The 23,921-nt window shown below is 46.2% G+C and overlaps 1 protein-coding gene across 1 annotated transcript; it reads left to right on the top strand.

Moving 5' to 3' along the window:
* The first annotated feature begins 3,440 nt into the window (after positions 1 to 3,440).
* LOC110499761 (pleckstrin homology-like domain family A member 1) lies at positions 3,441 to 6,024 on the top strand. Its single transcript, XM_021576825.3, has 2 exons — positions 3,441 to 4,123; positions 4,852 to 6,024. The coding sequence occupies exon 1, from the start codon at positions 3,639 to 3,641 to the stop codon at positions 4,095 to 4,097; it is 459 nt and encodes a 152-aa protein (XP_021432500.1). The 5' UTR covers positions 3,441 to 3,638; the 3' UTR covers positions 4,098 to 4,123; positions 4,852 to 6,024.
* Positions 6,025 to 23,921: the final 17,897 nt, after the last annotated feature.

The following is a 23,921-nucleotide window of genomic DNA, read 5'->3' on the forward strand; positions in this document are numbered from 1 at the left end:
CCACTGAAATGAAGGGCCAGATGACAGCTCAACGGAAGTGCCCATTTATTGTATTCTCCTAGAGAGGTGAGAGCCAAGCGTTCTACAGATTGTTTTCTCGTGGAGAGATGAGAGCCAAGCGTTCTACAGATTATTTTCTCGTAGATAGGTGAGAGCCAAGCGTTCTACAGATTGTTTTCTCGTGGAGAGGTGAGAGCCAAGCGTTCTACAGATTGTTTTCTCGTGGAGAGATGAGAGCCAAGCGTTCTACAGATTGTTTTCTCGTGGAGAGGTGAGAGCCAAGCGTTCTACAGATTATTTTCTCGTAGATAGGTGAGAGCCAAGCGTTCTACAGATTGTTTTCTCGTGGAGAGGTGAGAGCCAAGCGTTCTACAGATTATTTTCTCGTAGATAGGTGAGAGCCAAGCGTTCTACAGATTATTTTCTCGTAGAGAGGTGAGAGCCAAGCGTTCTACAGATTGTTTTCTCGTAGATAGGTGAGAGCCAAGCGTTCTACAGATTGTTTTCTCGTGGAGAGGTGAGAGCCAAGCGTTCTACAGATTGTTTTCTCGTGGAGAGGTGAGAGCCAAGCGTTCTTCAGATTGTTTTCTCGTGGAGAGGTGAGAGCCAAGCGTTCTTCAGATTGTTTTCTCGTAGATAGGTGAGAGCCAAGCGTTCTACAGATTGTTTTCTCGTGGAGAGGTGAGAGCCAAGCGTTCTTCAGATTGTTTTCTCGTAGAGAGGTGAGAGCCAAGCGTTCTACAGATTGTTTTCTCGTGGAGAGGTGAGAGCCAAGCGTTCTTCAGATTGTTTTCTCGTGGAGAGGTGAGAGCCAAGCGTTCTACAGATTGTTTTCTCGTGGAGAGGTGAGAGCCAAGCGTTCTACAGATTGTTTTCTCGTAGATAGGTGAGAGCCAAGCGTTCTTCAGATTGTTTTCTCGTGGAGAGGTGAGAGCCAAGCGTTCTTCATATTGTTTTCTCGTAGATAGGTGAGAGCCAAGCGTTCTACAGATTGTTTTCTCGTGGAGAGGTGAGAGCCAAGCGTTCTACAGATTGTTTTCTCGTGGAGAGGTGAGAGCCAAGCGTTCTACATATTGTTTTCTCGTGGAGAGATGAGAGCCAAGCGTTCTACAGATTGTTTTCTCGTGGAGAGGTGAGAGCCAAGCGTTCTACAGATTATTTTCTCGTAGATAGGTGAGAGCCAAGCGTTCTACAGATTGTTTTCTCGTGGAGAGGTGAGAGCCAAGCGTTCTACAGATTGTTTTCTCGTGGATAGGTGAGAGCCAAGCGTTCTACAGATTGTTTTCTCGTGGATAGGTGAGAGCCAAGCGTTCTACAGATTGTATTCTCGTAGATAGGTGAGAGCCAAGCGTTCTACAGATTGTTTTCTCGTAGATAGGTGAGAGCCAAGCGTTCTACAGATTGTTTTCTCGTGGAGAGGTGAGAGCCAAGCGTTCTACAGATTGTTTTCTCGTGGAGAGGTGAGAGCCAAGCGTTCTACAGATTGTTTTCTCGTAGATAGGTGAGAGCCAAGCGTTCTACAGATTGTTTTCTCGTGGATAGGTGAGAGCCAAGCGTTCTTCAGATTGTTTTCTCGTGGAGAGATGAGAGCCAAGCGTTCTACAGATTGTTTTCTCGTGGAGAGATGAGAGCCAAGCATTCTACAGGTTGTATGAAACATGTCACAAATACATTATGCTACTTTCTGCCTTCAGAAAGTATTCATACCACTTGGCTTATTCCACATGTCCTGTTAGCCTGAATTAAAAGTGGATTAAATAGTTTCTCTCACCCATCTACACAATATCCCATAATGACAAAGTGAAAACATGTTTGTAGAAATTTTTGCAAATGTATTGAAAATGAAATACAGAAATATTGAATTTACATAAGTATTCACGCTTCTTTGCTCTGACATTAAATTGAGCTCAGATGCATCCGATTTCCTTTGATCATCCTTGAAATGTCACTATAACTTGGAGTTCACCTGTGGTCAATTAAATAGTTTGGACATGATTTAGAAAGAAACCTGAAACACACCTGTCTATATAAGGTCCCACAGTTGACAGTGCATCAGAGCAGAAACTATACCATGCTGTCCAATGATCTGTCTGTAGATCTCTGAGATGGAATTGTGATGAGGAATATATCTGGGGAAGAGTATAAAACAATTTCTAGAGTGTTGAATGTTTCCAAGAGGAAAGTGGTCTCCATAATTAGGAAATTGAAAAAATATGGAACTGTCTAGAGCTGGCCGCCCGACCAAACTGAGCAACCGGGCAAGAAGGACCTTGGTCAGGGGGGTGACCAAAAACCCAATGACCACTCTGACAGAGTTCCTTATCTGAGATGGGAGAACCTGCCAGAAGGACAACAGTCTCTACAGCACTTCACCAATCTGTGCTTTTTGGGAGAGTGGCCAGATGGAAGCCACTCCTGAGAAAAAGGCACATGACAGCATGCCTGGAGTTTGCAGAAAGGCATGTGAAAGACTGAGATAGTAAGGCAAAAGATTGTGGTCAGATGAGACAAAAATGAAACTCTTTGGCCTAATGCAAACCACTATGTCTATAGAAAACCAGACACAGCTCATCACCCTTCTAACACCATCCCTACTGTGAAGCATGGTGGTGGCAGCATCATGTTATGGGGATGCTTTTCAGTGGCAGGGCCTGGGAGACTGGTAAGGATAGAGGGAACAATGAATGGAGCCAAATTCAGGCAAATCATTGATGAGAACCTGCTTGAAACCACCTTAGACTGTGGCTAATATTTACTTTCCAACAGGACAGTGACCCCAATCATGCAGCCAAAGTAATGCTGGAACGGCTTCAGAACAGGAATGTGAAAGTCCTTGAGTGGCCCAGACTTGTATCCCGTTGAAAATCTGTGGAAAGACTTGAAGATTGCTGTCTAGTTTAAGAGTTTGTGAAAATCTGCAAGGAAGAATGGGAGAAAATCCCCAAATCCAGATGTGCAAGCTGGTACAGACATACCCAAGACAACTGAAATCTGGAATCGCTGCCAAAGGTGCTTCTGAATTACAAAGTATTGACTCAGGGGTGTGAATACTTATGCAAATGCAATATTTCTGTATTTCATTATTAATAAATGTATCAATACATTTGCTAAAATTTCTAAAAACATGTTTTCACTTTGTCAATATGGGGTGTTGTGTGGGAAAAATATAAATTTCATCCATTTTGAATTCAGGCTGTAACACAAAATGTGGAATAAGTCAAGGGCTGAGAACTTTCTGAAGGCATTGTCTACTTGACTCAAGAAATTCACTCGCCTTGAGTTCTTAGTTCAATTGTATAGGCCCATTTGATTTCCAAAATACTATCAATATATCATTGATCCTCGCTGCACTGTGCTGGAGAGGCCCTCTGACACACGAGTCCTCTTTCCGCTGGATGTCACTCAGGGGGCGGTCCACAAGCTCGAGAAACCCCAATCAAACTGTGCGTATCAGTCACACCAGCGACCGCTGCCGACGGACTAGTATCAAATACCCTGCACACACATCCACGAGTTCCACAGCACATAGTAACCCACTCACTGCAGTGACCATTTCAGCATCCGATGCCTTTACCTCTACGGGCAAGGAGAAGAAGAAGTGTTTGCATTTGCTGAGGAAATTGGGGCGTTTTCTCAAGATGCTGGAGAACGGCGGCAAGGTGCTGAAAGAGGGGCTTCTGGAGAAGCGAAGCGACGGTTTGCTGCAGCTGTGGAAGAAGAAGCACTGCGTCCTCACGGAGGACGGGGTTCTGCTTCACCCGCCGAAGCAGCACGACCACCCGCACCATTACAACCACCACGGCGGCGGAGACACTGGCAAAGTCAAGGAGCTGCACTTCTCCAACATGAAAACTGTGGACTGCGTCGAGAGGAAAGGGAAATACATCTACTTCACCGTGGTCATGTCGGAGGGCAAGGAGATCGATTTCAGGTGTCCACAGGACGAGGGCTGGAACGCCGAGATAACTTTGCAGATGGTGCAATACAAAAACAGGCAGGCCATCCTGGCGGTGAAGTCTACCAGACAGAAACAGCAGCTCCTCGTTGTTCAGCTCCCAGGACAGAAAATTATTCGGAGCTCTCCAAACGTTGCGTGACCTGCGCCTCGGACATTCGACGTGCGGTAAGACATCCGAGAGAGGTCTTAGCAGGCTTGATTACTAATTACTACTTAGCCGCTTAGGAGTGGAAATCCTCTGCGGGGAAATTGCTTGGATATACATTCCCCGGCAACGTTTGATATTTGACACAAGGCTCAGGATATGAGGCTCACCTACCCCATAAATATGGGTTTACGCGCGGCGATGTCGGCAGGGGAGGCTTTGATGCTGTTAAATAAGCATGCATTGTTCCAGATGCTTGTAGCCTCCTCAATTACAGTCTCTTACATAAAAAATACACTACATTTGCCAATGCAAATATTATAGGTCTTTACTTTTTGCCTAATTACGTTTTAATGTTTTATTATTCACTATTATTAGGCTACAATTTATTATTATTGGTAGGCATATTATGGTACAGTTACCATCGGCACTTAATTGTGCCTAAAAATAACTAATATTTAATGAAATGGTTTAATATTATATTAATTTTAGAGTAAGGGTTCAAACACTGTCAGTGCTGTCACTGTCTTCTAAACATTCTTTGGAGCCATTTAGGCTGCGATTACACAGGCAGACCAATTCTCATCTTTTCCCATTAATTGGGCAAAAGATCAGAATAGGGCTGCGTGTTTAAACGCAGCTCAAGAAAGCCACGCTATTTATGTTCAGGTGTAGCCTACAGAGGTTCCTCTTCTCCTAGTGTCATGCACTGCCACCTCTGAGATGGTCTAATTTATTGTATCCGCAGGTTAATTGGACATTCAGAGGAGGGATCGATGGACTCCTGCTGCATCTGCCCGGCCTCACAAAAGGAGCGTCACACCCCGCAGAAAACATCTCATAATTTAACTGTTGTTCGGTCCCGACAACAGCAGCAGTCTTTTCTCAGTCCTATTTTTCATTAGAGACTCTTTATTTGAGACAGATGGACACTGATGGACAAAGCTTAGGCCTCTGCTACAGCACGAGTGAAAACAGCTGTATTCTAACGGGCAATTCTCTGCCACCCCTTCTTATTTATTAGATTGTGTATATATGTTTTTATCTTAACAGTGTCATTGACTAATGTACAGTGTGGTTGTTGCTGGAGTTGAAACTGAAAGCTATGCTTGGAGATTCCGTAGGACAGTCTAATGTTTTGTTATGATTGGACATAAGCCTCAGTATCGTTGTGATCCTGGTGGGATGGTTGATTGTGTTACACCTTTAAGGATGTACCAGAGTCCCTTCCTTTCCCTTCTACTATTTCTAGAGGTGTGAGTAGCACATCCTATTGTAAATCTGTGGCCATGATACACATCCTCATTCTTTTATTGAACCAAAGACTTATACGGTATAGTTGCATTTTCCTCCCAAGTGTAGTTGACTGTAAAAATGGCAGGATGCTTCAATGATGAAGGAAATGTTGACAAATCTTTTATTTGTTTGATTTCTCCATAAATCTCACGTTTTGTGATTATCATCGTGCCAGATATTGGCACCCTTTTGCATTACAACTATGGAATATGGTTTGACTTTAGGAAGCAACGTGTGTCAACGCTGCATATTCTTTTGGGAGTCTTACATCTGTACAGATCAGAAACTGCAGTTCTTTTCAGTGGGAACTGATAGAAAGGTATCCTAGTGAGCAAAACTGGTTGAACATTTCCTTTCAATGGCAAAAGTGTCCAAAAGGACTTATTTTCAACCAGTTTTGCCAAGAGCAAGTCATTAGGCTAAAAATTCATCACCATCTTTCCTGAGGAAGCTATGCTGAGACTGACTGTTGAGTTGCCCCCTCACACCACCCCCAGGTGTGTCAGGGTTGTCCTTAACACATGGGTCCTTTTTTTTTACAAAGTTACTGTTATTCAGTTTGGGTTTTATTTTGATGTGAGAGCTATTTTCATACTTCTGAAATATACATTCCATTTCAAATGAACAGCACCTCGTGTGATTTCCTGCTCTGTAGCGCATAGAAACAGCTTGCGGGGTGAAAATGTGCCGTTTAAATCACCAGCAGATGTGTGTTCAATAGCTGTGTGTAGTGTTGCCTGTCTCAACCCTTCAACAGCCAGTGAACTTCTCACCCCTATTTCCTGGGCTAAATCTAGAAGCTGTTGCTGTTCTGAGAATAATATTTCACCGTCAGCCTTCAGACTGAGACAAACTGCCATCCGTGGCGCGACAACACACGTGTCTCCCTGCCTCTCTCGATTAAGCTAACTCATTTATACTACAGGGGGTGAAAAATGTGGATGACAGTGCCATTTCTACTCATCCGCATGACATGTTGGCGGGGGGGGGGCTGCCAAAAAGGGAGACGACTCTATAACTGCACCACTCGGCACTTGTGCATGCCCTCTTGACTGCTCAAAGCCACATCAAGCCATGAAGGAGGTGCTAGGCTGGGACACTGTGTAAGACAACCACCATCCACCCTGGAGGCCTCCAGTTGTGACAGGCGTCCTCTGATGGTGTGCTGACACCACCTGAGCACTGTGGCCGTTGGCTGGGCCAGGTGCTGGAGTTCACCGATGATAAAGTCATGTTGACAGACAAGAGAGTGTCGATGGGCCGCTCTTGGTCTCTCACTGCACTTGGTTGGGATTCCACAGTTCCCCTCTATACCACCCTCCTCCCTACTCGGGCAGCTTGGGTAAAATTAAAAAGTCTGGGTAGCAACAAACAGTTGGCTGACTCCAAGCTCTGCTTGTCTACTTGGCTCACCTACCTCTGGCTCAGAGGTGAAGTTTAATCTAGGTACAGATCTAGGATCAGCTTCGCCTCCCCAATCCTAACCGCAAGCATTGGTGGAGAAAATGCCAAACTGACCCAAGATCAGCGTTAAGGGGCAACTTCATCTTACACAGCTCCTCTTCCCACCCAGCTCCAGCCCCATCCACCCACCCCAAGCCCTTCGCCCTTTCCACCCAGCCCCAGCCCCTCTCACCCATCCCCTCCCCCCCAGCCCTTCTCCCCTCTCACCCATCTCCAGCCCCTCTCACCCAGCTCCAGCCCCTCTCACCCAGCTCCAGCCCCTCTCACCCAGCCCCTCCCCCCAGCCCTTCTCCCCTCTCACCCAGCTCCAGCCCCTCTCACCCAGTCCCTCCCCCCATCCCTTCTCCCCTCTCACCCAGCTCCAGCCCCTCTCACCCAGCTCCAGGCCCTCCCCCCCAGCCCTTCTCCCCTCTCACCCATCTCCAGCCCCTCTCACCCAGCTCCAGCCCCTCCCCCCAGCCCTTCTCCCCTCTCACCCAGCTCCAGCCCCTCTCACCCAGCTCCAGCCCCTCTCACCCAGCTCCAGCCCCTCTCACCCAGCTCCAGCCCCTCCCCCCCAGCCCTTCTCCCCTCTCACCCAGCTCCAGCCCCTCTCACCCAGCTCCAGCCCCTCTCACACAGCCCCTCCCCCAGCCCTTCTGCCCTCTCCCACTCTTCTTCCTCACTTTAATTGGTTTGTTAGGTCTGGAATGTCATTCACATGACTCCCAACAAAGATTGGCGCCTAGATAAGTATTGATTGTCATATGAGCTGCAGTGATGTTTTCTGTACACTCAGTACTTAGTTCTTAATAAGGATAATGTAGGTTATTGCAGTGATGTTTTCAGTACACTCAGTACTTAGTTCTTAGTAAGGATAATGTAGGTTATTGCAGTGATGTTTTCAGTACACTCAGTACTTAGTTCTTAATAAGGAAAATGTAGGTTATTGCAGTGATGTTTTCAGTACACTCAGTACTTAGTTCTTAATAAGGATAATGTAGGTTATTGCAGTGATGTTTTCAGCACACTCAGTACTTAGTTCTTAATAAGGATAATGTAGGTTATTGCAGTGATGTTTTCAGTACACTCAGTACTTAGTTCTTAGTAAGGATAATGTAGGTTATTGCAGTGATGTTTTCAGTACACTCAGTACTTAGTTCTTAGTAAGGATAATGTAGGTTATTGCCAACACTGTTTTTTTAAAGAGCTCTCCTCATTTTTGCACTGATTAAACACATATTGTCTCATTTTATATTTACTTATTGGCAGTGTAAATCTAGCCTTCTCAAGATTCCCTAAAAACCCAATGTGGATCTAAAAAATACAATGTAGAATTTCTGTCCTGTGAATTTCCTTGTGCTCATTATGACAGTACACCTGCTCATCAGTCTAGTGAATGGAACCCAGATTGTTCATGACTTTGTTTTCTCCCTGCTCTTTGCAATGCTCTGCGTAGGTGGAAGGAAGGTAGATACTGTAGATTAGCAACTCTCTTTATCTCTCTCTCTTTATCTCTCTCTCTCTGTGGCTAGAGAGGCTGAGGGATAGATCACCTTCAGGGGTTTTGTTCGTTATCTTTTCTCTTTGTGTGGATGGTGATACAGGTGTTGAAACAGGAAAGGACTTTGCTAAGCGAATTTCAACCATACAGGAACTCTCACAGTTATATAATGGAGAGAAGCTAATTCAAATGACATATTAGCAGGAAGTTTAGGATGACATATTCTGGTTGCTACACTATTATTTATCATTAACATACCATTATACCATATGTACAGTAATCAATACATGACATTTACTCCAGTCATTTAGCAGACGCTCTTATCCAGAGCCACTTACAGTAGTGAGAGAGGTAGTGAGTCTTCAAGCTGTGTATTATTGTACAGATGGGTCATGTGCATTATTGTACAGATGGGTAATGTGCATTAATGTACAGATGGGTCATGTGCATTATTCTACAGATGGGTCATGTGCATTATTGTACAGATGGGTAATGTGCATTATTGTACAGATGGGTAATGTGCATTATTGTACAGATGGGTAATGTGCATTATTGTACAGATGGGTAATGTGCATTATTGTACAGATGGGTAATGTGCATTGATGTACAGATGGGTAATGTGCATTGTTGTACAGATGGGTAATGTGCATTATTGTATACGTGTCTTGAATTTCTTTACAAATTCCAGGTGCCTTAGTGCTATAGAGCTGTAATGATAGAAAGTAACTATTGGACAATAAGGTGAGACCAAAGGAGGATATAGGTGAGTTTTACTACAACTACTGCATCCTATATGGAAGATTGACCTGAATGTTAACTAATCATTCTGACACAGTTGACTCTGTGTCATGCAGGTGATGGAAAGTTTCAGCCAATTAATTACAATTAGCCATTGATCAGTGGGCTGCAATGATCATGCTCCCATGAAGATTTCTTCCTTGAGGGAGTTGTTCCTAGCCACTGTGCTTCTGGGTCTTTTATTTATATATATATATATACACCAATTGTGCACGTTCTCCCACTTAAAAAGATGAGAGAGGCCTGTAATTTTCATCATAGGTACACTTCAACTATGACAGACAAAATTTGAAAATTTGAAAATATCCAGAAAATCACATTGTAGGATTTTTAATGAATTTATTTGCAAATTATGGTGGAAAATAAGTATTTTGTCACCTACAAACAAGCAAGATTTCTGTCTCTCACAGACCTGTAACTTCTTCTTTAAGAGGCTCCTCTGTCCTCCACTCATTACCTGTATTAATGGCACCTGTTTGAACTTGTTATCAGTATAAAATACACCTGTCCACAACCTCAAACAGTCACACTCCAAACTCCACTATGGCCAAGACCAAAGAGCTGTCAAAGGACACCAGAAACAAAATTGTAGACCTGCACCAGGCTGGGAAGACTGAATCTGCAATAGGTAAGCAGCTTGGTTTGAAGATATCAACTCTGGGAGCAATTATTAGGAAATGGAAGACATACAAGACCACTGATAATCTTCCTCGATCTGGGGCTCCACGCAAGATCTCACCCCGTGGGGTCAAAATGATCACAAGAACGGTGAGCAAAAATCCCAGAACCACACGGGGGGACCTAGTGAATGACCTGCAGAAAGCTGGGACCAAAGTAACAAAGCCTACCATCAGCAAGGGCATTGAAGATGAAACGTGGCTGGGTCTTTCAGCATGACAATGATCCCAAACACACCGCCCGGGCAACGAAGGAGTGCCTTCGTAAAAAGCATTTCAAGGTCCTGGAGTGGCCTAGCCAGTCTCCAGATCTCAACCCCATAGAAAATCTTTGGAGGGAGTTGAAAGTCCGTGTTGCCCAGCAACAGCCCCAAAACATCACTGCTCTAGAGGAGATCTGCATGGAGGAATGGGCCAAAATACCAGCAACAGTGTGTGAAAACCTTGTGAAGACTTACAGAAAACGTTTGACCTCTGTCATTGCCAACAAAGGGTATATAACAAAGTATTGAGAAACTTTTGTTATTGACCAAATACTTATTTTCCACCATAATTTGCAAATAAATTCATAAAAAATCCTACAATGTGATTTTCTGGATTTTTTTTTCTCATTTTGTCTGTCATAGTTGAAGTGTACCTATGATGAAAATAGGTACACAGGCCTCTCTCATCTTTTTAAGTGGGAGAACTTGCACAATTGGTGGCTGACTAAATACTTTTTTTGCCCCATATATATACATTTGATTGATTGGTCCTTCATGTCATGGGTTAACTAACAGGGTGAGTAAAAGCTTGTTTAAAAAAAGCCAATGTTTCTCCTCTGCCACCTCAAGGCAGGGTTGTGTTTATTAGTTACCAAACAGAAGAAAGGACTGAAACAGTGAGGGACTACTTGGACTTGTCCAATAAGGAACACTCATTTTAATTTGTTGCAAAATGTTTTAAAAGATTTTTCCGTCATGTGCCCAGATGAACATGACCCAGGATTCCTGAGGAATGTTGGGGTGAACTGAGTTCTTTTGACCCTGTGTCACCCCCCCACCCCACCCACCCGGCACCTGTTCCCAGACCACCCAGCAGCAGCAACACTGGAGGTCAATCAGCTCAGCTGTTGCCTCTTTTCACTGATTAGGGCAGGACGCCTGCGATAGGAGCAGGACATAGACTTAGATAGACATCGCATCGTTGTATCTGTCCCTTTTATTGCGTCTAAAACAGGATTTTGGGCACTAAAAAAGTCCTCTATCTATCTCTATGGGGCAGGAATGTCACCTTGACTATACACCGCTGCCCTGACAACTCCATGAAACTCCACAGGATAAGAGACAAAGAGCCAAGAGGATATAGTAGAATTTCTACTCGTCAGCTTATTATCCTTCTGCAATGAAGATGGCTCAGGTTATGTTGTAGGTCATGGGAGATGAGATCCTAATGTGGTTGATGTGGGGCTGCACATCTCTCTCATTTCCATCCTGTGAGCTCTTTAGAATGTAAGATGCATGGTGATAAACACAGTGATGTACAGAATACTGTATTCCCCCATGTTCTGCACTCAACAGTGCCAGTATCACCAGTGATACAAACCATAGCCAAACAAAACATCAAATGTTATGTGCAAACATATATACACTACGTGACCAAAATATGTGGACATCTGCTTGTCGAACATCTCATTCCAAAATTGTGGGCATTAATACGGAGTTGGTCCCCCTGAATGTACTGATGTTGGGCGATTAGGCCTGACTCACAGTCCACAGTCCAATTCCTCCAAAAGGTGTTCCATGGGGTTAAGGTCAGGGCTCTGTGCAGGCCAGTCTTGTTCTTCCACTCCGATCTCAACAAACCAGTTCTGTATGCACCTCGCTTTGTGCACGGGGGCATTGTCCTGCCGAAAGAGGAGAGGGCCTTCCCCAAACTGTTGCCACAAAGTTGGAAGCACAGAATCGTCTTGAATGCCATTGAATACTGTAGCGTTAAGATTTCCCTTCACTGGAACTAAGGGGCCTAGCCCGAACCACGAAAAACAGCCCCAGACCATTATTCCTTCTCCCGAAGAACAGTTATTGTGCTGACGTTGCATCTAGAGGCATTTTGGAATTCGGTAGTGAATGTTGCAGTTGAGGACAGACAATTTTTACTCGATCTGCCCTTCATAACTCGGTGGTCTCGTTCTGTGAACTTGTGTGGCCTACCACTTTGCGGTTGAGCCGTTGTTGCTCCTAGACGTTTCCAATTCACAACAACACTTACAGTTGACCGGCGCAGCTCCAGCAGGGCAGAAATTTGACGACTTGACTTGTTGGAAAGGTGGCATCCAATGACGGTGCCACGTTGAAAGTCACTGAGCTCTTCAGTAAGGCCATTCTTCTGTCAATGTTTGTCTATGGAGATTGTATACACCTGTCAGCAACGGTGTGGCTGAAATAGCCAAATCCCCTAATTTGAAAAGGTGTCCACAAACATTTGTGTATATATAGTGTAAATATACTGTATGTGTGGCGGCGGCATATTTGTGTGCTCTCTCCAGGCTGTTGTGGAGACCAACAGCCACGGTCGCGTAGGAAAACCTGACAATGTTTGATTTTTTCCTCCTCAAATTTCCATTGTTGTCAGCAAGTAGGAAAGTGGTGATTCAGCAAAGCGGGGACAAATAAGGGTTTATCAGGAGAAGTGCACACACACACACACACACACACACACACACACACACACACACACACACACACACACACACACACACACACACACACACACACACACACACACACACACACACACACACACACACGGAGGCAGTTGGCGGATTCTGTCTGCTTCTGATTACAGAGGTAGGGTGGCTCAGTTCGTCTGCCAAAGTAAACTTAGCCTCCTCCTCACTTCCCTCACAAGGTCAGTGCTGCACCTGGGAGTACGCTTCCAACAAACCTATCTCTGATCCAGCTTGTGTCCCAAATGCCACCCTATTCCCTATAAAGTGTGCTGCTTTTGACCAGGGCCCATATGGCTCTAGTGAACAGTAGTGCGCTGTGTAAGGAATAGGGTGCCATTTGGGACGTAGTCCCTGTCTTTGAACCAAACACTTCCTCTTTTGCTGTCCTTACACTGTAATTATCTTGTCCTGTCATCCATACATCCGTTAAAAACAAGCAAATGAGAAACACAAAGGCAAATTGTGATGGAAATGATGCAGTGATGTGTTGAGTGCTTTGGCAACTAACGTTTTAGCTGCGATTTGCATTCAAGGAAAAAGGGACTCGAAGGGTTCACAACACAGTGGAATATAGATTGTGTCACTTCTGGATTCAAACTGCTGACTGTTCCCCGTTAAAGGAAAACTCCAGCCCAAAAACAATCTTTTGGTATTTGTTTCATTATTCCATTGTTGATTTAGTCTCAAAATGTGTTGCTTGTCAGCAATCAGGTTTTCAAGATATGTAACCTTTAAAAAACAGAAATCCTCCCTGTACGATGCGTTTTGAGTTATATGATGCAAAACGAAGCATCATATGATGCTAAATGCATCATACAGGGAGGATTTCTATATTTTGAAGGTTACATATCTTGAAAACCTGATTGCTGACAAGCAACACATTTTGGGACTATGTCAGCAATTGAATAATAGTTTTGGGGTGGGATTTTCCTTTAACCTCTAGGGGTCTAAGCTGTTGTGGGAGGGCTTACTATGCTAATATATGGAGTTGTTTTATGATGGTCATACTATGGATCATTTAGCTATTAGATTATTATTTATTTTTTATTGTATTTTTTTTACCCCCAATTTTTTGGTATCCAAATTGGTAGCTACAGTCTTGTCTCATCGCTGCAACTCCCATACGGACTCAGGAGAGGCGAAGGTCGAGAGCTGTGCGTCCTCCGAAACACAACCAAGCCGCACTGCTTCTTGACACAATACCCACTTAGCCCGGAAGCCAGCTGTACCAATGTGTCGGAGGAAACACTGTACACCATGTCAGCATGCACTGTGCCGCCATTGAAGTGTCTAGTGCGTGATGGGACAAGGACATCCCTGCTGGCCAAACGCCACCCACGGGTCTCCCGGCTGTGGCCGGCTGCGACAGAGCCTGGACTCGAACCCAGAATCTCTAGTGGGCCCTGTTCAAAAGCAGTGCACTACATAGGGAATAGGGTGCCATTTGGGACAAACCCTATAACTTGGCACGGCTGACATTTGAAAACTTAAATTATAAATAGTTGTTCCATCCTAAAGCCGGGAGAGTCACACTGTAATTAAAGACACTAAACTTACCCAGGTTGTGTCACAACTGAAAAAATACAGGAATTTAGCATTATTAGTGCACTACTTTTGACCAGGGCCCATAGGGTCAAAAGTAGTGTACTACATAGGGAATAGGGTGCAATTTTGGATGTATACCCAATTAAATTATCCTTGACATTTAAGCCTTCGGAGGGCTTTAATAAACCACTTGAAAACCTGCAAGGGGCGGCAGAGTAATCCAGCGCACCTGTGAATTCATGTGGTAAAATCACATCTATCAAGCACACCCACTGACCGAGTAATGACTGTGTCCTCTCAATGGCGTGCGTGTATATGGAAATTTGTGCACTTTGCGGGAAAAATTGTGTCTGTGGTGGAAGCAGGAACTGCATGAATTAGATTGTTTATTCACGACTGCCTTTCAAAAAACCTCTCGTGTGTTTTGCACCTTAATGCTTCATTGTTCCATCTTTTGGTATGATGGAAATACATCATCAACATCATAGACAGACAGAAGGTTCCCTATGGTACGATTTCTACTGTTTGTGTGGAAGTATTTGCGCAGCTATAAAATGGATGTCTTTGTATAATGAACTTCAGAACGTTCTCATGAATAAACTGTACTATCTTTTTGCATAAGCTGAGTCTTTGACTAATTATTATTAAACCCATGGTCTTACAAACCTCGGGGATTGGTCAGAGCTATTGATTGTCAGTTATTGTCATTGGGATTGACAATTCTCATGACAGAGATAGCTGCTATAACTCATAGTGTTGCTACTGACAGTGCGGACAGCAGTCAGGCCTGGCTTGACTGGTTCTCCACATCAACAGATTCTCAGATGATTGACTCTCCCATCTCTGTAGGCCTAAACATCTTGGGAAATACACCTCCACATCTCTCAGCTTCTGGTTGTGAGAGAAAAAGGACCTGTCCTTGAGGAAATAAGAAGGAAATCCTCCAACCAGGATTTCTGGAAAACCTGGAAATGTTGGGGAATTTACCAGAATTTTGCAACCCTATCTATCAGTATGCAAATGTATTTTTGGTTTTATTAGATAGATCAGAAATGAGGACAGGTGGTCAGGTAGGGGAGACAGTTGTAAACTGGCACATAGGGGATTCGAACCCCGCCTTTGGGCATGTGAAGCCCACAGGAGGCTGCTGAGGGGAGGAGGGCTCATAATAATGTCTGGAACAAAGCGAATGGAATGGCATCAAACCCTTGGAAACCATGTTTTATGTATTTGACGCCATTCCAACGATTCCGCTCCAGCCATTACCACGAGCCCATCCTCCTTAATAAGGTGCCACCAACCTCCTGTGGTTTAGCTTGGCTGTGTTGACCACGAAACCAACCTCCAGTACAGTCAGTGCATGTATTGTGATTAGTAACTACGGTTCATAACATTCGGCGACAATATATGAACTTCGACCTTGAACAATACCAGATACTGTTTTTGCTGGGAAGTAATCCTACCCCATTGCTGCTAAATCTGCCCTGCTTTTCCTGCATCATTGCTTTCTCCTTTTGCAGACCCCCAAGATAATCGACCCTAATCAGTGTTACAACTTTTGAGCCACAGGACAGGAATTTGAATGAACAGTCAATAAACATTAGGCTGCTATGACTCAGCACAGGAGCGGATGCAACAGTAATTCTGTGGTTTGTCAGTGTATACAGATACATTATGAGTGTATGATAGCGGAATGAGTAATACGTCCCTCCCAATGACATTGTGTCCTGTATTCAGGGTAAACACTTAGTGGACAGAGGACAGCCTGAGGCAAGGCTTTCTGGTCCCTCTTGCTTTGTTGTTGTCTGCTTCATTCGTGAAAAATACCAGGAAGTGTTATTACTGTTTTATTTATGGGTAGATATTGGTTAGTTCTGGGACTTAAAAGTGATTGTTGCTAAGGAATAGCATCAGGAGGAAGTAGAGTACTAATGTTATTTGGCGTGCTAAGTCGGTAACAGTAAGAAACATTGACACAAACTCAAAGCCCGTTTCAGAGAAACCAGAAACCAACAGGAGTCATGTGGCTTTTTTGTCAGTCATCTGATAAACTCTCATTTGGGAACAATGAAGGCTTGTCATAAACGGAGGCACAGCACAGAAGGCTTGTCATAAACAGAGGCTCAGCACAGAAGGTTAGCGGCGCTAGCCATGTTTGATATAGCTCTGTATGTGATAGGGTGGGAGATAATGTTGATCGTAGCTAGCCCAGCGGGGATGCTAGTAGCTAGCCTAGCGTGAATGCAGGTTGTCTTGTCCTGAAGGCAGAACTGAGCAATTTCCCCTTGGAAAGGACAGCTGCAATGTCAAAATTGACTATATTGTCAAAATAAATGAAAACAAAAATGAGCTTTTGTTTACTTGTTCACACACAAGGGTTTGTGTTTCTCTCTATAGTTGTCCTTGTTTCTCTCTAGTTGTCCTTGTTTCTTTCTAGTTGTCCTTGTTTCTTTCTAGTTGTCCTTGTATCTCTCTAGTTGTCCTTGTTTCTCTCTAGTTGTCCTTGTTTCTCTCTAGTTGTCCTTGTTTCTTTCTAATTGTCCTTGTTTCTCTCTAGTTGTCCTTGTTTCTTTCTAGTTGTCCTTGTTTCTCTCTAGTTGTCCTTGTTTCTTTCTAGTTGTCCTTGTTTCTCTCTAGTTGTCCTTGTTTCTCTCTAGTTGTCCTTGTTTCTTTCTAGTTGTCCTTGTTTCTCTCTAGTTGTCCTTGTTTCTTTCTAGTTGTCCTTGTTTCTTTCTAGTTGTCCTTGTTTCTCTCTAGTTGTCCTTGTTTCTCTCTAGTTGTCCTTGTTTCTTTCTAGTTGTCCTTGTTTCTCTCTAGTTGTCCTTGTTTCTTTCTAGTTGTCCTTGTTTCTTTCTAGTTGTCCTTGTATCTCTCTAGTTGTCCTTGTTTCTCTCTAGTTGTCCTTGTTTCTCTCTAGTTGTCCTTGTTTCTTTCTAATTGTCCTTGTTTCTCTCTAGTTGTCCTTGTTTCTTTCTAGTTGTCCTTGTTCCTCTCTAGTTGTCCTTGTTTCTTTCTAGTTGTCCTTGTTTCTCTCTAGTTGTCCTTGTTTCTCTCTAGTTGTCCTTGTTTTTTTCTAGTTGTCCTTGTTTCTCTCTAGTTGTCCTTGTTTCTCTCTAGTTGTCCTTGTTTCTTTCTAGTTGTCCTTGTTTCTCTCTAGTTGTCCTTGTTTCTCTCTAGTTGTCCTTGTTTCTTTCTAGTTGTCCTTGTTTCTCTCTAGTTGTCCTTGTTTCTCTCTAGTTGTCCTTGTTTCTCTCTAGTTGTCCTTGTTTCTTTCTAGTTGTCCTTGTTTCTCTCTAGTTGTCCTTGTTTCTCTCTAGTTGTCCTTGTTTCTCTCTAGTTGTCCTTGTTTTTCTCTCTAGTTGTCCTTGTTTTTCTCTAGTTGTCCTTGTTTCTCTCTAGTTGTCCTTGTTTCTCTCTAGTTGTCCTTGTTTTTCTCTAGTTGTCCTTGTTTCTCTCTAGTTGTCCTTGTTTCTCTCTAGTTGTCCTTGTTTCTCTCTAGTTGTCATTGTCAGTCTGCCTCACAAACACACATTGCTACAGTTACCTGTCCATGTGGCAGAGTTTCAAAGTTTCAACATGGTTACATGTCCCCCCCCCCCCCCCCACACTGTATTTAGGCCTAGAGGAAGTGGGTGGGAAGTGGGGGTGAAACCTCATCAAAGGGACAAGGGAAGAGTATTTGTCCCCTCGTAACAGCAGTGGCAGACTGAATCCTGGGAGATTATAAGACTGCTCATTGTTAATGAGGGGCCATGGCTCCAGCCTCCACCACCAAACCTTATCATGAGGACCAGCTGTACAAACTGGCACCCTATTCCCTATGTAACGCACTAGATAGGGACAATAGGGTGCCATTTGGGACGGAGGCCAAGCCTCCCCCATAGAGATACATTCAGTCTGCTATTAGCAGGGCTCTAAACAGTGGCCAGTAGGTAGTGAACAGGGTGCCCTCTCTTCTTCCTCCCTCCCTTCTCCTCTCTTCTTTGTCGATCCCTTCCTTCCTATCTTCTCTTTCCCTCTGTCCTCCCCTTCTCCTCTCCCTTGTCCTCTACTCCCTTGTTTCACTCATCTTCTCTCATCTCCGCACCCCTCTCCTCCTCTCGGTTCAATTCTCTCATCCCCTCCTATCCCCTTCTGTCTTCTTCTCTCGACCCCTCCCACACCCTCCTGTCTTCTCCTCTCAACCCCTCCCAACCCTTCTGTCTTCTCTCAACCCCTCCCATCCTCTCCTGTCTTCTTCTCTCAACCCCTCCCATACCCTCCTGTCTTCTTCTCTCATCCCCTCCCATCCCCTTCTGTCTTCTTCTCTCGACCCCTCCCACACCCTCCTGTCTTCTCCTCTCAACCCCTCCCACCCCCTTCTGTCTTCTCTCAACCCCTCCCATCCTCTCCTGTCTTCTTCTCTCAACCCCTCCCATACCCTCCTGTCTTCTCCTCTCAACCCCTCCCATCCCCTTCTGTCTTCTTCTCTCGACCCCTCCCACCCTCTCCTGTCTTCTTCTCTCAACCCCTCCCATCTCCTCCTGTCTTCTTCTCTCAACTCCTCCCATCCCCTCCTGTCTTCTTCTCTCAACCCCTCCCATCCCCATCTGTCTTCTTCTCTCAACCCCTCCCATCCCTCTAGCTTCTTCTCTCAACCCCTCCCATCCCCATCTGTCTTCTTCTCTCAACCCCTCCCATCCCCTCTAGCTTCTTCTCTCAACCCCTCCCATATCCTCCTGTCTTCTTCTCTCAACCCCTCCCATCCCCTCCTGTCTTCTTCTCTCAACCCTTCCCATACCCTCCTGTCTTCTTCTCTCAACCCCTCCCATCCCCTCTAGCTTCTTCTCTCAACCCCTCCCATACCCTCCTGTCTTCTTCTCTCAACCCCTCCCATCCCCTCTAGCTTCTTCTCTCAACCCCTCCCATCCCCTCTAGATTCTTCTCTCAACCCCTCCCATCCCCTTCTGTCTTCTTCTCTCAACCCCTCCCATCCCCTCCTGTCTTCTTCTATCAACCCCTCCCATCCCCTCTAGCTTCTTCTCTCAACCCCTCCCATCCCCTCTAGCTTCTTCTCTCAACCCCTCCCATCCCCTCCTGTCTTCTTCTCTCAACCCCTCCCATACCCTCCTGTCTTCTTCTCTCAACCCCTCCCATCCCCTCCTGTCTTCTTCTCTCAACCCCTCCCATACCCTCCTGTCTTCTTCTCTCAACCCCTCCCATCCCCTCTAGCTTCTTCTCTCAACCCCTCCCATCCCCTCTATATTCTTCTCTCAACCCCTCCCATCCCCTTCTGTCTTCTTCTCTCAACCCCTCCCATCCCCTCTAGCTTCTTCTCTCAACCCCTCCCATCCCCATCTGTCTTCTTCTCTCAACCCCTCCCATCCCCTCTAGCTTCTTCTCTCAACCCCTCCCATATCCTCCTGTCTTCTCCTCTCAACCCCTCCCAACCCTTCTGTCTTCTCTCAACCCCTCCCATCCTCTCCTGTCTTCTTCTCTCAACCCCTCCCATACCCTCCTGTCTTCTTCTCTCATCCCCTCCCATCCCCTTCTGTCTTCTTCTCTCGACCCCTCCCACACCCTCCTGTCTTCTCCTCTCAACCCCTCCCACCCCCTTCTGTCTTCTCTCAACCCCTCCCATCCTCTCCTGTCTTCTTCTCTCAACCCCTCCCATACCCTCCTGTCTTCTCCTCTCAACCCCTCCCATCCCCTTCTGTCTTCTTCTCTCGACCCCTCCCACCCTCTCCTGTCTTCTTCTCTCAACCCCTCCCATCTCCTCCTGTCTTCTTCTCTCAACTCCTCCCATCCCCTCCTGTCTTCTTCTCTCAACCCCTCCCATCCCCATCTGTCTTCTTCTCTCAACCCCTCCCATCCCCTCTAGCTTCTTCTCTCAACCCCTCCCATCCCCATCTGTCTTCTTCTCTCAACCCCTCCCATCCCCTCTAGCTTCTTCTCTCAACCCCTCCCATATCCTCCTGTCTTCTTCTCTCAACCCCTCCCATCCCCTCCTGTCTTCTTCTCTCAACCCTTCCCATACCCTCCTGTCTTCTTCTCTCAACCCCTCCCATCCCCTCTAGCTTCTTCTCTCAACCCCTCCCATACCCTCCTGTCTTCTTCTCTCAACCCCTCCCATCCCCTCTAGATTCTTCTCTCAACCCCTCCCATCCCCTTCTGTCTTCTTCTCTCAACCCCTCCCATCCCCTCCTGTCTTCTTCTATCAACCCCTCCCATCCCCTCTAGCTTCTTCTCTCAACCCCTCCCATCCCCTCTAGCTTCTTCTCTCAACCCCTCCCATCCCCTCCTGTCTTCTTCTCTCAACCCCTCCCATACCCTCCTGTCTTCTTCTCTCAACCCCTCCCATCCCCTCCTGTCTTCTTCTCTCAACCCCTCCCATACCCTCCTGTCTTCTTCTCTCAACCCCTCCCATCCCCTCTAGCTTCTTCTCTCAACCCCTCCCATCCCCTCTATATTCTTCTCTCAACCCCTCCCATCCCCTTCTGTCTTCTTCTCTCAACCCCTCCCATCCCCCTGTCTTCTTCTCTCAACCCCTCCCATCCCCTCTAGCTTCTTCTCTCAACCCCTCCCATCCCCTCTAGCTTCTTCTCTCAACCCCTCCCACCCCCTCCTGTCTTCTTCTCTCAACCCCTCCCATACTCTCCTGTCTTCTTCTCTCAACCCCTCCCATCCCCTCTAGCTTCTTCTCTCAACCCCTCCCATCCCCTCTAGATTTTTCTCTCAACCCCTCCCATCCCCTTCTGTCTTCTTCTCTCAACCCCTCCCATCCCCCCTGTCTTCTTCTCTCAACCCCTCCCATCCCCTCTAGCTTCTTCTCTCAACCCCTCCCATCCCCTCCTGTCTTCTTCTCTCGACCCCTCCCATACTCTCCTGTCTTCTTCTCTCGACCCCTCCCATACCCTCCTGTCTTCTTCCGCTTGCAGCATTGGGGTGAAGGACAATGATCTCATTCACACCGCTTTGGGAAAATGTGTGTGGCACTTCAGAGTGCTGATGGCTGCCCATGTGATACCCAGAGTGAGTCTGCCGGTTGGGGACACAGCGAGAGGGAGGAGGAGGGAGAGGGGGAGAGAGACAGAGAGGGAGGGTGAAAAGGGAAAGAGATGGAGAGATGACGCTTTGGGATGAGTGGGGGTGAGCAAACAAGAGGGAGAGAAAGTAAATAAGAGAATAGGGAGAGAGGGATATGCCAGAGTAAGAGAGAGGAAGAGAGAGGAAGAGAGAGAGAGATCCTCTCAATGTCACCATGTCCCTGGGTGGGAGCGTTTAGTCTCCCTATGTGCCTCTCTCTCTCTCTCTCTCTCAGAGAAACCAGGGAGCATGTAATCAGCCTCTCACACACCTCACAGTGCTTTTCGTCACCTGCCGCCACGGCCACTCAAGCGAGGCACCACCGAAGATCTGCGAGCAGAGCTCCAGAGGGCCGCTGATGGCCAGACCAAACCAGTTAATCACAGAGAGGTATCTCTCCACCGCTCGGTGCTCCATTCAGCCTCCTGTATCCCTCAGAGTTGGGCAGCGGTGGATAAACACTGTGAATGTCTGATCAGAATTCTCCAGGACGCTTTGAAATAGGGCCTTGAAATTCATTATTAATGATTATGTCCCTAGTGCCTCCCGACTTCTGAAGATGCCCTAAATACAGTCATATAGTAACATCGTAAACTCATGGACTGTTTTTTTAGCCGTCTTTCCCAAGTCTTTGAGATGAAGAATGAGACAAAACCCTGACATAACTGACCATGTCATTTCATAGCTGTACTCCATGTTAAATAAAATATCACTGAATCTGGAAGGTCAAAATAGTCCATTGGTTACAGTCTGTCCGAAAGCGCAACAACATTTCACTGTAAAGTGAAACCACCCCAGAACCTTCCTCCACCTGCCGTTTTTGGCAGATCTCGCATCGCGGCGTGCACAGCCCCGAACTAATTATTGTTGCCCGTGTTTGTCTTCTTCGTACTGCTCTTTTCATGCTATCCGTTCACTTGTACTTTTCCACAACCGGGCGTTTCTATGGAAACTAAGAGAAAGAAGACAGGGCTAGATTTGACAGAGCGCTGTCAGGCAGCAGCACACAGGGTGGCTGGAGTTTCTCCTAGAGGGAGAGAATACCCATGTGGAGGGAGGGGGAGAGGGAAGGCAGGAATGAGGAAGGCTGGGAGGGAGGGAGAGCGGGAAGGAGGAAGGCTGGGAGGGAGGGAGAGCGGGGGAGAGAGAGAGAGGGAAGGAGGGAGGCTGGGAGGGAGGGGGAGAGAGGGGAGGGGAGGGAGGGAGGGTTGGAGGGAGAGAGGGAGAGAGAGAGGGAGAGAGAGAGAGAGGGGAGGCTGGGGAGAAAGAGAGGGAGGGAGGCTAGGAGGGAGGGAGCGAGAGGGGGCAGGAGGGAGGCTGGGAGAGAGGGAGAGAGGGGGAAAGGGGGAGAGGGAGGGGGCAGAAGGGAGGCTGTGAGGGAGAGAGAGAGGGAAGGAGGGAGGGAGGTTGGGAGGGAGAGAGAGAGAGAGAGGGTAGTAAGGGAGGCTGGGAGGGAGGGAGAGAGAGGGAAGGAGGGAGGCTGAGAGGGAGGGAGAGAGAGAGAGGGAAGGAGAGAGGCTGGGAGGGAGACATACATGGAAATGAATGAGGCATAATAAGCACATGTTTTATCTACATAAAGTCCATATCTCCCACACTGTTGGAAAAGCCTGTATTCAAACCTTAGTGGTACTGTCATTTCATTTTAGATTTATTAATGTGTTTTCCATTTACTCGCCATCCAAAGATCCTTGGAAGGGCTCTGGATTTTTTTGGGTTGAGTGGTTTGTTACTAAACTGGAGACTATGCCACCGATTTGTGCTGCTCAAATTTATAAGCATAGGTCTTGAAAGCAATGCAAACAGAGCAAAAGCATTTGTCAAACGAAAATGGAAATAGAAATTCTTATTGGACAATGCTCTTCCATTTTAAACTATTCCTCCCATTTAGTTCCTAATGAACGTGACCTTTGCTCTGCCGGGGGAGGTAGGGTCAATCAGATGAGCTGCACATGGCCTGTCTCTCTGTCTCTGTTTCTCTCTCCCTCTCTCTCTCTCTGTGTCTCTGTCTCTCTCTGTCGGTCTCTCTGTCTGTCTCTCTGTCTGTCTCTCTGTCTCTGTTTCTCTCTCCCTCTCGCTCTCTGTGTCTCTGTCTCTCTCTGTCTCTCTTTGTCGGTCTCTCTGGGCTGTTAACCAGTCTCATCCACTCCAGCTTTGACAGTGTGCCATCCCCCAGGACACAGACCAACCCTTTCTCTGAAGTGCTTTAACATGTACAGGAAGAGCAGGGAACATGTGATGTCCTCTGATTAGCGGGCAGCTGTCATGGCGGGGCGCATGTCAGCTCTACCAATTGCATTAGAGAACAAAAACATGGCCGCCACATCTATAAGATCCACTTCCTACCCCGCTGACCTGGTAATTAGGAAATTAAGACTTTAATTTGAACCCTCACTCATGGCCTACCAGCCTCTGGTCATTGGCTCTGTAAATATTAGAGGTTGTGGTACGTGTGTGTATGTGCGTGGCTTGCTTAAGTGTATGTGTGTGTGTGTGTGTGTGTGTGTGTGTGTGTGTGTGTGTGTGTGTGTGTGTGTGTGTGTGTGTGTGTGTGTGTGTGTGCAGATTGTATTTGTCCTGCAGCTGTCTGTGGCATCATGTTAACCAGGAGTACGTGTTTGCTTTGTGGATGGGGGCTCGTCTTTGTCTTCGTCCCAAATGGCACCCTGTTCCCTATATAGTGCACTACGTTTTACCTGAGCACCATGGGCCCTGGTCAAAAGGAGTGCACTAAATAAGGAAAAGGGTGCCATTTGGGACGCAACCTTTGAGTGGACCAG

Source organism: Oncorhynchus mykiss, chromosome 21, assembly GCF_057628025.1.
Source record: "Oncorhynchus mykiss isolate SJ-2025 chromosome 21, ASM5762802v1, whole genome shotgun sequence".
NCBI lineage: Eukaryota > Metazoa > Chordata > Actinopteri > Salmoniformes > Salmonidae > Oncorhynchus > Oncorhynchus mykiss.

What these genes read in the sequence shown, in the direction of transcription:
- LOC110499761 (XM_021576825.3), top strand. Translation starts at nt 3,639, where the DNA reads ATGCTGGAGAACGGCGGCAAGGTGCTGAAAGAGGGGCTTCTGGAGAAG.